This window comes from Mastomys coucha, chromosome X (assembly GCF_008632895.1).
Source record: "Mastomys coucha isolate ucsf_1 chromosome X, UCSF_Mcou_1, whole genome shotgun sequence".
Lineage (NCBI taxonomy): Eukaryota > Metazoa > Chordata > Mammalia > Rodentia > Muridae > Mastomys > Mastomys coucha.
Window position 1 is genome coordinate 127,716,306 of NC_045030.1, and position 12,896 is coordinate 127,729,201.

At 37.4% G+C, this 12,896-nt stretch overlaps 1 protein-coding gene across 1 annotated transcript in view; it reads left to right on the plus strand.

The window, feature by feature from the left end:
- Cenpi (centromere protein I) overlaps positions 1–12,896 on the plus strand; it is a 55,244-nt gene that overhangs the window by 14,535 nt on the left and 27,813 nt on the right. Inside the window, 2 exon segments of the mRNA XM_031368296.1 lie at positions 1,968–2,016; positions 2,307–2,353. Coding sequence (XP_031224156.1) covers positions 1,968–2,016; positions 2,307–2,353 — 96 coding nt within the window.

Below are 12,896 nucleotides of genomic sequence, written 5' to 3' on the forward strand. Positions count from 1 at the left end.
CCACCCACCCATCCATCCACCCATCCATCCATCCATCCATCTGCCTGTGACAGGGTCTCAAGTATCTCAGGCCAACTTCCTATTTGCTATGTAACTGAGGACTATCTTAAACTTCTGATCTTATTTCTACCATCAGAGTGCCAGGATCTGAACCAGCAGACCTGTATGTAAACCCAGAGCTTTTATGCATGATAGGTAAAACCTCCATCAAGTGAACTATTCCTTTAGCAGATGGACACTTAAAATGAAGATTAGTCATCCAGCAACTTAATAAAAACTGTATTGAGTGGGTCCTATTTGCCAGACTGTAGACAAGTTGTTGCTTAAATTATGGTATAATTGGCTGGTGTTAGAACTCAGAGACAGCTTTTACTTAACATGTACAGAGCCCTGCAAACAAAAGAATTCTGTCTACCCCATGGAAAGTGAGGCATCACTGAAAATGATCTTTTGAATAGTATAAAATAGAATAAAATGCTTCAAAGTGGGAAACCAGGACAAAAGTTTCAAAAATGTACTAATGTGTATTTGTATACACCTGAGTGTATATATTTGCACCTAGTGCAGACAGGAATTCAAGGAAGTCACAGTGGGCATTAGGTCCCTTGGAACTAGAGTTACAGATGATTTTGAGCCACTTTGTTGTGTGATGTTGGAATCCTCTGGAAGAACAAGTGCTCTTAGCCTCTGAGCCATCACTCTAAAGGTTAAAAGTTTTAATTTTGTATCTTAGTGTCTTAGTTAGGGCTCTGTTGTGTGAAGAGACACCATGACCAAGGCAACTCTTTTTTCATAGCATTTTATATATTTAAACAACAATTTACATGGCTATATAATTCCTTAGTATTTTTTCTACACCATTACTTAAATTTCTATTTTTGAAGCAACATTAAAATATTTTAATGTACTTCTACATGTAATTTTGTTTTCAATTACTAGAATACTCTTTGTTTCTTATATATAATTTTCATTTTATTTTATTACTGTTTTACCTATCCATTCTACATCCCACTCACTGCCCCCTTCTGGTCATCCCCTCCCACAGTTCTTCCCCCCATCTCTCTCTTCTTTTCCTCTGAGTGGATGGGGCCCCCTGGGTAGCCCCCAATCTTGGCACTTCCAAGTCTCTGCTAGGCGAGGCACATCCTCTACCACTGAGTCCAGACAAGGCAACCCGGCTAAAAGAACATATCCCATGATTAGGAAACAGCTTTTGGGACAGGCCCTGCTCCAGTTGTTTTGGGGACCCACATGAAGGCCAAGCTGCACATCTGGTTTAGTTCCCAGCACCCACAGGATGGCTCACAGCTATCTGTAACTCCAGTTCCAGAGGATCCAGTGTTCTCTTCAGGCCTTCATTGGCACCAGGTGGACATGTGGCGTACATACATATATGTAGACAAGTAGTCATACATAAAAGGGAAAACAGTAATTCTCACTCATCTTGTCACCAATTGAAGCCATTTTTTTAAAATAAAATCACTGTCACATACAGATTTGAGAACACCTAGTCAGAAAATCTAAAATTGAACGCATTCAACAATTGAAATCTGATCTCCATGTGTGCACATGCAAGGATGCATGCATTCATACATGTATGCGGGCATATAACTCATGAAGATGAGAAGTAGAAAATGTCTTACTTCATGGAATAAGCCATAGTCAAACACAGTCACATTCAAATCATTGTGGAAACGTACTTTAAAGCTATGTCTAAACAGTATGTATAGCTCACCAGTGAATTTTGTGTTTAGACTTAGGTGCCATCCTTCAGCTTTTTCATTAAGTGCCTGGAAATATCTCAGTTCACATAATCACTAGTATGGAGCATTTTTGATAAGGAAATTATTGTTCAGTGAAGGCCTAGAATTCTTTTACTTAGCATACGATTGACATTTGAGGAAGCTATGGTGTGTTATTTTATTCAAACTAACATTGTCAATTTTCATTCTTTTTTATCTTAACAGTGCCCTTATGTTTGCCATTTGTTATATTTACTGACCAAGAAAGAGAATGGTAAGTGTTTTCACCCCAGGGAAATTACTTCTGCTTCACAGACCCAGCATTTGTTTCATCCTTTATAAACTTAAATAACTATTAACACGAATTGCGTGACAATACTCCTTTTCTGAAAATTGTTTTTTTAGTGCTTTTATCTAAGAGTATCTATACAGTGGTTTAACTGAAGAGGTATTATATATTTTGAATGTGTTTTGAGAAATTATATGACTCACATGGTGATTAAGTATGACTGACTTCTTCTGCTGAAGTAAATGCTGAGAGTCACTTTTCTCTCTGTTTTCCAGTCAAACCATTTCGTGTGAGAAAATTGCTTGATCTCCAGGCCAAAATGGTGAGTGCAGAAAATACCCTGGAGAATCCATTTGTACTTTTGAGCTAGGTTTGGAGCTAAGCTTTGGAGACACAAAGCCAAGTGAGTCATTAGCTTGAAGGAACCCACTTCCTGGAGAACTCTGTCAACAAATTGAAAACACAATCAAAGCTGAGAGTAAAGATCAGTGCTTAGAAAAAAAAAGATAAATGTTTAGAGTTCTTACCTTCCATGCATGAGGCCATGGTTCAACCTCCAGTACAGTATGTTAATTTTTACCAAAAAGATAAGTTCAGTTAGCCATACGATAAGTCTTAAAGGTGTCTGCAATATGTGTTCTTTAAAAAAAAAAAATGTGTTTGTGCATATCATTATGTCTGGGTGTATGTATGGGTGTGTGTTTGGGTTGTTTTTATTACTTTTATTTCTTTACAGTCCAGTCGTTGACCCCTTTCCAGTCGGTCTGCCCTCCACAGTTCCTCATCTAGCTCCTCCTGCCCCCTGTCTTCAAGAGGATGTTCCCCCTACCCAACCCCTGTGAGGCCTCACCTCTCCCTGGGGCCTCAAGGTGCTTCTCCCACTGAGGCCAGACCAGGCAGTCCTCTGTTGCTAATGTGTCTGGCCTCACTAGCTCCAATATGCTGCCTGGTTGGTGGCTCAGTGTCTAAAAGATCTCAGGGGTCCATCTTAGTTGACTGTGGGATGGCAACAAAGAATCAACAAAGCCTGTCATTCTACTGGAGGTGAACTCTATTAGTTCCTTCTCTCCACTGTAGGGCATTTCATCTAAGGTCCCACCCTTTGAGTCTTGAGAGTCTCTCACCTCCCAGGTCTCTGTTACATTCTGGAGGGTCCTCCCACCTTCCCTCCCCCTCAGGTTGCATATTTCCATTCATCCTGTTGGCCCTCAGGTCTTCTCTCCTGTCTCTTCCCCCAGTACCTGATCATGTTCACCTTTTCCCCTCCCCCTCTCCTTTCCTACTATGGTCCCTCCCTCCCTCTTCCTCCTATGATTGCTTCCTTCTCCCTCCCAAGTGTGATTGAAGAATCATGCATTCTATGGATTATACCCTAGGTATTCTGTACTTTTGGGGAACTAATATCCACTTATTAATGAGGACATACCATGCATGTTCTTTTGGGTCTGAGTTAACCTCACTCAGGATGATATTTTCTAGTTCCATTCGTTTGCTTGCAAAACTCATGTCCTTGTTCTTAGTAGCTGAGTAGTATTCCATTGTGTAAATGAACCACATTTTCGATACACATTCTTCCATTGTGAGATATCTAGGTTGTTTCCAGCTTCTGACTATCATAGATAAGGCCACTATGAACATAGTGGAGCATGTGTTCCTGTGGTATGGTGGTTCGGGTATATGCCCAAGAGTGGTATAGCTGGGTCTTCAGGTAGATCTAGTTCCAATTTTCTGAGGAACCTCCAGATTGATTTCCAGAGTGGTTGTAACAGTTTGCAATCCCACTAACATTGGAGGAGTGTTCCTCTTTTTCCATATCCTCTCCAATATGTGCTGTCACCTGATCTTAGCCATTCTGATTGGTATAACATGGTAGGAATCTCAGGGTCATTTTGATTTGCATTTCCCTGATGACTAAGGACTTTGAACATTTCTTTAAGTGCTTCTTGGCCATTTAAGATTCCTTTGTTGTGAATTCTCTGTTTAGCTCTGTCCCCCAGGTTTGTATTGGATTGTTTAGGTTTTTGGAAGTTTGTTTCTTAAGTTCTTTATATATTTTGGCTATTAGCCCTCTATTTGATGTGGGGTTAGTGAAGATCTTTTCCCAATCTGTAGGTTGCCGATTTGTCTTATTGACTGTGTCCTTTGCCCTACAGAAGCTTTTCAGCTTCATGAGGTCCCATTTATCAATTCTTGATCTTACAGCCTGACTCATTGGAATTCTCTTTAGGAAATTACCATCACCACCACCCACTTTGTGCCAATGAGTTAAAGGATCTTTCCCAATTTCTCTTCTATTAGATTCATTGTATCTGGTTTTGAGGTCCTTGATCTACTTGGACTTGAGCTTTGGGCAAGGTGACAAATATGGGTCTATTTTCATTTTTCTACATACAGACAGCCAGTTAGACCACCATCATTTATTGAAGATACTTTCTCTTTTCTGTTCTGTATTTTTTGGCTTCTTTGTCAAATGTCAAGTGGGTTTATTTCTGGGTCTTCAGTTCTGTTCCATTGATTACCATGTCTGTCTCTGTATCAATACCATGCAGTTTTTATCACTATTGCTCTGTAGTACAGCTTAAGGTCAGGGATGGTGATTCCCCCAGATGTTCTTTTATTACTGAGAATTGTTTTCACTATCTGGGTTTTTGTTTTTCCATATGAAATTGAGAATTTCTCTTTTCATGTCTGTGAAGACTTGTGTTGGAATTTTGATGGGGATTATGTTAAATTTGTAGATTATGTTTGGTAAGATAGCCTTTTTTTTTTTTTTTTTTTTTTTTTTTTTTTTTTTTTTTTTTTTTGGTTTTTCAAGACAGGGTTTCTCTATATAGTCCTGGTTGTCCTGAAACTCACTCTGTAGACCAGGGTGGCCTCGAACTCAGAAATCCACCTGCCTCTGCCTCCCAAAAGATGGCCATTTTTACTATGTTAATCCTACCAGTCCATGAGCATGGAAGATCTCTCTTTCTTTCACTTGTTTGGTTAGAGTCACAACAAGATATTTTATATTAATTGTGACTGTTATGAAGGGTGTTATTTACCTATTTTCTTTTTCAGCCCATTTATCATTTGTATAAAGGAAGGCTATTGATTTGTTTGAGTTAATATTTTATCCAGCCACTTTACTGAAGTTGTTTATCAGCTGAAGAAGTTCTCTGGTAAAATTTTTGGGGTTGCTTATGTATACTATCATATTATCTGCAAATATTGATACCTTGACTTCTTCTTTGCCAATTTGAATCCCCTTGATCTCCTTTTGTGGACTTACTGCTCTGGCTAGGACTTCAAGTACAATATTGAATAGGTAGGGAGAGAGTGGGCAGCCTCGCCTAGTCCCTGATTTTAGTGGGATTGCTTCAAGTTTCTCTCTATTTAATTTGATATTGGCTGTTGGTTTGCTGCATATTACTTCTATTATGTTTAGGCATGGGCATGGAACTCCTGATCTCTCTAGTACTTTTAACATGAAGGGGTGTTGAATTTTGTCAAAGGCTTTTTCAACATCTAATGAGATGATCATGTGATTATTTTTCTTTGAGTTTTGCTGTTGTTGTTGTTGTTTTTGGGTTTTGGTTTTTGAGACAGGGTTTCTCTGTGTAGCTCTGGCTGTCCTGGAACTCACTCTGTAGACCAGGCTGGCCTCAAACTCAGAAATCCACCTGCCTCTGCCTCCCAAGTGCTGGGATTAAAGGTGTGCTCCATCACCGCCTGGCTCTTTGAGTTTTTTATTTAGTAGATTATGTTAGTGGATATTTTTGTATATTGAACCAATCTTTCATCCCCGGGATGAAGCCTATGTGATCATAGTGAATGATGGTTTTGCTATGTTCTTGTATTCAGTTTGCTAGAATTATATTGAGTATTTTTACATTGATATTCATAAGCAAAATTGGTCCTAAATTCTCTTTCTTTGTTGAGTCTTTGTGTGGTTTAGGGATCAGAGTCATTGTGGTTTCACAGAATGAATTAGGTAGTGTTCCTTCTGTTTCTATTTTATGGACTAGTTTGAGGAGTGTTAGTATTACCTCTTCTTTGAAGGCCTGATAGAATACTGTATTAAAGCCATCTTGTCTTGGGCTTTTTATGGTTGGGAGGTTTTTAATGACTTCCTCTATTTCTTTAGTGGATATGAGACTGTTTAGTTTACCTGCTCTTGATTTCTAGGCAGTTCCTGGTATCTGCCTAGAAAATCATCCATTTCATCTAGTTATTTTTCAGTCTTCTTGAGTATAAGCTTTTGTAGTAGGATCTGATGATTTTTTGAATTTCCTCAGTTTCTGTTATATCTCCCCTTTCATTTCTGATTTTGTTAGTTTGGATACTATCTCTGTGCCCTCTGGTTAGTCTGGCTAAGGGTTTATCTGTCTTGTTGTTTTTCTCAAAGAACCAGCTTTTGGTTTTGTTGATTCTTTGTATAGTTCTCTTTGTTTCTACTTGGTTGATTTTGGCCCTGAGTTTGACTATTTCCTGCCTTCTACTCCTCTTGGATGTGTTTGTTTCTTTTTGTTCTAGAGCTTTCAGATGTGCTGTTAAGCTGCAAGTGTAGGATCTTTCCAATTTCTTTAAGAGGGCACTAAGAGCTTAGAGTTTTCCTCTTAGCACTGCTTTCATTGTGTCCCATAAGTTTGGGTATGGTGTGTCATCCTTTTCATTGAATCCCAGGAAGTCTTTAATTTCTTTCTTTATTTCTTTCCTGACCAAGTTATCAATGAGTAGAGAGTTGTTCAGCTTCCATGTGTATGTGAGCTTTCTGTTGTTTTTTTGTTGTTGTTGTTGTTGTTGTTGTTGTTATTGAAGACCAGCCTTAGTCCATGGTCCTCAGATAGAATACATGGGGTGAATTCAATATTCTTGTATATGTTGAGGTTTGTTTTGTGACTGATTATATGGTCAGTTTTGGAGAAGGAACCATGAGGTGCTGAGAAGAAGGTGTATTCTTTTATTTTAGGTTGAAATGTTCTGTAGATAACTGTTAAATCCATTTGGTTTATAACCTGTATTAGTTTCACTGTGTCTCTGTTTAGTTTCTGTTTCAATGACCTGTTCATTGGTGAGAATAGAGTGTTGAAGTCTTTCACTATTATTGTGTGAGGTTCAATGTGTGTTTTGAACTTTAGTAAAATTTCTTTTATGAATGTGAGTGCTGTTCATTTGGGGCATAGATGTTCAGAATTGAGAGTTCATCTTGGTGGATTTTTCCTTTGATGAACAGGAAGTGTCCTTCCCCATTTCGCTGAAAAACTTTTTGGCTGAAAATCTCTTTGATTGGATATTAGGATGATAATTCCCACTTGCTTCTTGGGACCATTTGCTTGGAAGACTCTTTTCCACCCTTTTTACTCTGAGATAGTGCCTGTCTTTGTCATTGATGTGTGTTTCTTATATGTAGCAAAATTCTGGATCCTGCTTGTGTATACAGTTTGTGAGCTTTTGTCTTTTTATTAGGGAACTGAGTCTGATATTAAGAGATATTAAAGACAGATCATTGTTACTTCTTGTTATGTTTGTTGTAGGTGGCATTATGTGTGAGTGATTCTCTCCTTTTGGTTTTGTTGTGAGATGATTAATTCCTTGTTTTTTCTTTGGTGTAGGTACCCTCCTTCTGTTGGAGTTTTTCCTTCTAGAATCCTCTGTAGGGCTGGATTGGTAGATACTGTTTAAATCTGATTTTGTCATGGAATATCCTGTTTTCTCCATCGATGGTAATTGAGAGTTTTGCTGGGTATAGTAGTCTGGGCTGGCATTTGTGTTCTCTTAGGGTCTGTATGACATCTGCCCAGGATCTTCTAGCTTTCATAGTCTCTGGTGAGAAATCTGCTGTAATCCTGATAGGCCTGCCTTTATAGGTTACTTGCCTTTTTTCCCTTACTGCTTTTAAAATTCTTTGTTTAGTGCATTTGGTGTTTTGATTATTATGTGACGAGAGGAATTTCTTTTCTGGTCCAGTCTATTTGGAGTTCTGTAGACCTCTTGTACCTCTATGGTCATCTCTTCCTTTATGTTGGGGAAGTTTTCTTCTATGATTTTCTTGAAGACATTTTCTGGTCCATTGAGCTGGGAATCTTTTATTCCTATTATTCTTAGATTTGGTCTTCTCATTGCATTATGGATTTCCTGGATGTTTTGGGTTAGGAGCTTTTGCAATTTGCATTTTCTTTGACTGTTGTGTCAATGTTTTTATGGTATCTTCTCCACCTGAGATTCTCTCTTCTATCTCTTGTGTTCTGTTGTTGATGCTTGCATCTGTAGTTCCTGATCTCTTTCCTAGGTTTTCCATTTCCAAGGTTGCCTCCATTTGTGTTTTCTTTATTGTTTCTACTTCCACTTTTAGGTCTTGGACTGCTTTGTTCAATTCCTTCACCTGTTTGATTGTATTTTCATGTATTTATTTAAGGGATTTATTTATTTCCTCTTTAAGGACTTCTACCTGTTTACCCATGTTTTCCTGTATTTCTTTCAGTGAGTTATTTATATCCTCCTTAAAGAACTCTGTTGTCTTCATGAGATAGGATTTTTAAATCAGCTTCCTGATTTTCAGGTGTGTTGGTATAGCCAGGTCTTACTATGGTGGGAGAACTGGGTTCTAATGGTGCCAAAGTATGTTGGCTTCTGTTGCTTTTGGTCTTGTGCTTGCCTCTCACAATCTGGTTGTTTCTGGTGTTAACTGGCCTGGGTGTCTCTGGAGCCTGTCTCCTGTGTCCCTGGGTGCAGCACATCTCCTGGGAGGCCTTCAGACCATGGGGTCTTCAGAGGGGCAGACACACTGATGATCTGCCCTGTGAGAAGGCACAGGCTAGAAGGGCTATGTGTTTGTATATGTGCATTGGGGATGGTGGTGTATGTACAGGACAGAAGACAACAGAATGTATCATTTTTCAAATGCTGCCTGCGGTTTTTGAGTCAGGGTCTCATTATCCTAAAATTTACCACATAGGCTAGGTGAGTCAGGGAGTCACAGGGATCTACCTGTCTCTCCCCCCTCAGCATGGTGATTTCAAGCATATGCCCCCTATCCTCGGCTCTTTAATGTGAGTTCTGAGATGGAACTCAGGTTATTTATGCTCATAAGCCAATCCCTATACTGAACTTTTGTCTAATTCCCTAAATATATTTTCTGGAAAAACATTTCATGCCTGTTTTCTCAACACATAGGAAACAGGCAGAAGGATTACTTGGACTACATAATGAGCTTCTATTCCAAAAATAAAACTAGCCTAGATCAAATACTGTAATGAGTTTACAGGTGTCAAAAGCTGTTTTCAGCATTGACTAAACTAGACCATTTTGTTTTCTAAACAGTTTAATTTTAGTTATAAATAATCAACAAATATATGAAGAAAATATCCAGTATTATTAGCCATAGGGAAATACTTATCACTACTCAAAGATACTGTCTCGACAAAGTTGGAAATGGCTGTTATCAACCCTTTCCACCCACAAATCAATTGCTAGTGTGAATAATGGGGACTGGTTTTGCTCATTTGTTTAAAAGTCTTAAAAAATCCCATTAATTAATTAATTAATTAATTTAGTTAGTTAGTTATTTATTTGTATGGAGGTAGGTGTGGGTGTACACATGTGAGCACTGCATGCCCTAGCTCACACATGGAGGTCAGAGGACAGTTAGAAGAGTCATCTCTGTCAATTCTCTCCTTCCACCATGTGGGTATGAGATGCAAACTCAGGTTTTCAGGCTTTGCAAGAAATACTTTATCTATTCTCTTGCCAGCCCATTTGGAACTTTTATAGTTACCTTTTAAAGCTGTTACATAAAATAAGTGGTTTGGTTATGGTATTTACTATATCATTGTACCATTGCTCTCCTTTTTATTTTCTCCATCACTGGTGACTTTGTGTCTTATCCATATGCATATACACATATATGTCCATGTATAGAGAGTTCTACCCAAATTCTACATATTAGAGAAGCATGGAATATTTTGTTTGTCTTCTTCCTCAAATGAACTCTCTTTTTCCCTTATCTCACACATTTGTCCCCTTCATAGGCTTTATTTTAATTTCATATCATGCATATATGTGACATTTAATATGCGTGTATATACACACACACATACACACCACACCACACCACACCATACCACACCACACCACACCGCACCACACCATACCTATATCTTTTTGAGCCTGGGTCTTTCCATGAAGCCCTAATTCTCTTGAAATGTGCTCTGTAGTAGACCTGACTGGCCTTAAACTCTTGCCAGTTTTCCTGCCTCTGCCTCTCCAGTGCTGGGATTATAGGCATATGCTATTGTGGCTGGTTGATATATTTATATTTAATTCTAGATTCCTCATAGAAGCAAAAACATGACATTTCTTTTAGTCTGGCTTACTTCATTCATCATGATCTCTAGTTCATCCATTTTCAAATGATATAATTTTTCTTCTTTGTGGGTGAGTAAAACTCCATTGTACATGTTTGTCACATTTTCTTTATCAATTAACCTTTATTGAAATCTTGGTTCCATATTTTTTAAAATGTAAAATTTATTTCTTTTATGTATGTTTTCTTGCATGTGTGTGTATACCACATGCATGCAGTGCCCACAGAGGCCAGAAGAGGGCAGCAGATCCCTAGAATTGGAGTTAACAAACAGCTGTTAACTTCCATGTGGGTAGCCCGAGTGTCTCCATAGCCCCTTAGTTACATATTTTTGCTACTGTGAATAGTGCAACAATAAACATGTATGCTCAAGTGTGTCTCTGATACCTGATTTAACTTCCTTCAGGTATATGCCCATGAGTGGTATAGCTGATCTGAAGTCAGATCTATTTTTAGTTGAAAAAAAAAAAAGCAACTCATTTATTATTGATGGGAATTATTTAATTAGTACAGCCATTATGAAGACCATATGGAAACCTTCCCCCCAACCCCCACCCCAAACTACCTAAAAATAGAGCTGCCTTACAATGTACTGTTCTGAGTTCACATGGAAAGCAAATGAAGTCAACATAGCAAAGTGGTTCTTATATTCCTTTACTTATTGTGGCACTTATAGTGTGCATTAGGTAAGATAGAATCAGCTGAGGTACTTGTCTATAAAGGACTGAATAAAAAGGACATTTGAAATATGTAAAATGGAATATGTTCAGCCATAAAAAAGAATGAAGTCTTATTGCAGCAAATTGGATGGAACTAGAAGACATTAAAGATGAACAAAAGGAACTAGACACAAAGACACTAGTATCACATGTAGTTGTTAAAAAGTGTCTGTGTTAATATGGAGTATTAATATCAATTGAAAGAATATATTAGGGGAATACAGGGAGGTAGGGCTATTGCAATAGTCAACAATGCAATGAAAAATGCAAGCTGTATTAAGCTGTTACATTGAACAATGACATTAAATCCAATTAGTGTTCTATGTACATATAATGTTAATAAAAAATTAAAGGTTAAAAATAAACATTTAAGAAGTTTTGGGCAGGGCGTGTAGTATAGTTGGTAGAGTGCTTACTTAGTATGCACAAAGCTCTGAGTTCAAATCCACTTAAAAGTAGACATTTAAACCACTTAAAAGTAGACATTATGGCATATACCTGTAATCCTAGCATTTGGGAAGTAGAGACAGGCGAATAAGCAGTTTAAGGTCATTTTCAGCTACATAGCAAGTTTGAAGCCAGTCTGGGCTACATGAGTGTCTGTGAGTGGAATAAAATCGTGTTCCGTGTCATGTTTTAGTTAACAATTGACCGCGTATACAATGGTGTGTATCATAGAGCCTAATTATTTAACAATAAGCCATCCCATGTAAGGTTAAGTAGATACTATGATTATCCTATTTTGCCTTCTATTGCTGTGATAAAACACCTTGACTGAAAGAAACTTTCAAAGGAAAGAGTTTATTAGCTTACAGTTTATATAGTCCATATGGGGGGGGGGATTAGAGTAGGAACTGAAGCAGAGGCCATGGAAGAATATGGCCTACTACTGGCTTGTTCCCATAGTTTTCTTAGCCTACTTTCTTACACTGCCCAGACTGGCTCTTCCCACAGTATGGTGGGCTTTCCCACATCAATCATTTTTTTTTTTTTTAGTTTCCAATTTTTTTTAAAGTTTTATTGTAATATGATGAGAAAAGTTACATGATTTCAGTTTATCTGAATTTGTTAACATTTAAAAACATATTTTAAGTAAATAGAATTAAATCACATTCTTGTTTTCCTTTTGTACCTCAACTCCTCCCAGAGACCCCCTCTTCAATACCTACAATATCTTTTTTGTCATATTCTTTAAAATTTATAAAATATTATGACAATAAAAATGAGTTATATAAAAGTTGTTTGATATAAAACAACAGTCAATTTAACAGTCTTATGTAGATGCTTGTCTATGGCAATACTGAAAGTACAAACTTTTTTTCAATATAAATTTTAAATAACTCCAAACATACTAATTGTATATTTCAAAATAATACATCACTACTAATATTTTCTTAAATGAACATAAATATATAAAATGTTTTTGTTTGTTTTGTATTTAATAGAGCTTAAGATCTTGGCTCTTAGTGTGGTAACTTGATACAAACGCCAAGCAAAGCATTCAGTCTCACACTTTGTTGTTCTCTTACAAGCAACCTCCCAAGTTAATTGTCTACATTTACTTTTGGGTATATAAATACTTTTAAAATATGTAAGCTATTTAAAAAAAAACATAGTATACTGTAAAAACAAAATAAACAGTACTACAAATAGGCTGAAATAGAAGAAGCAAGATATCAAGACCATAATGTTGTACACAGCCAGACACTGTCATGAATAAACAAGCTGAACTTTTGTATATGGATTGTATAATATTGGACCTATTTCTCCAATTACCAAATTAGAGAGACCATTGGATGACA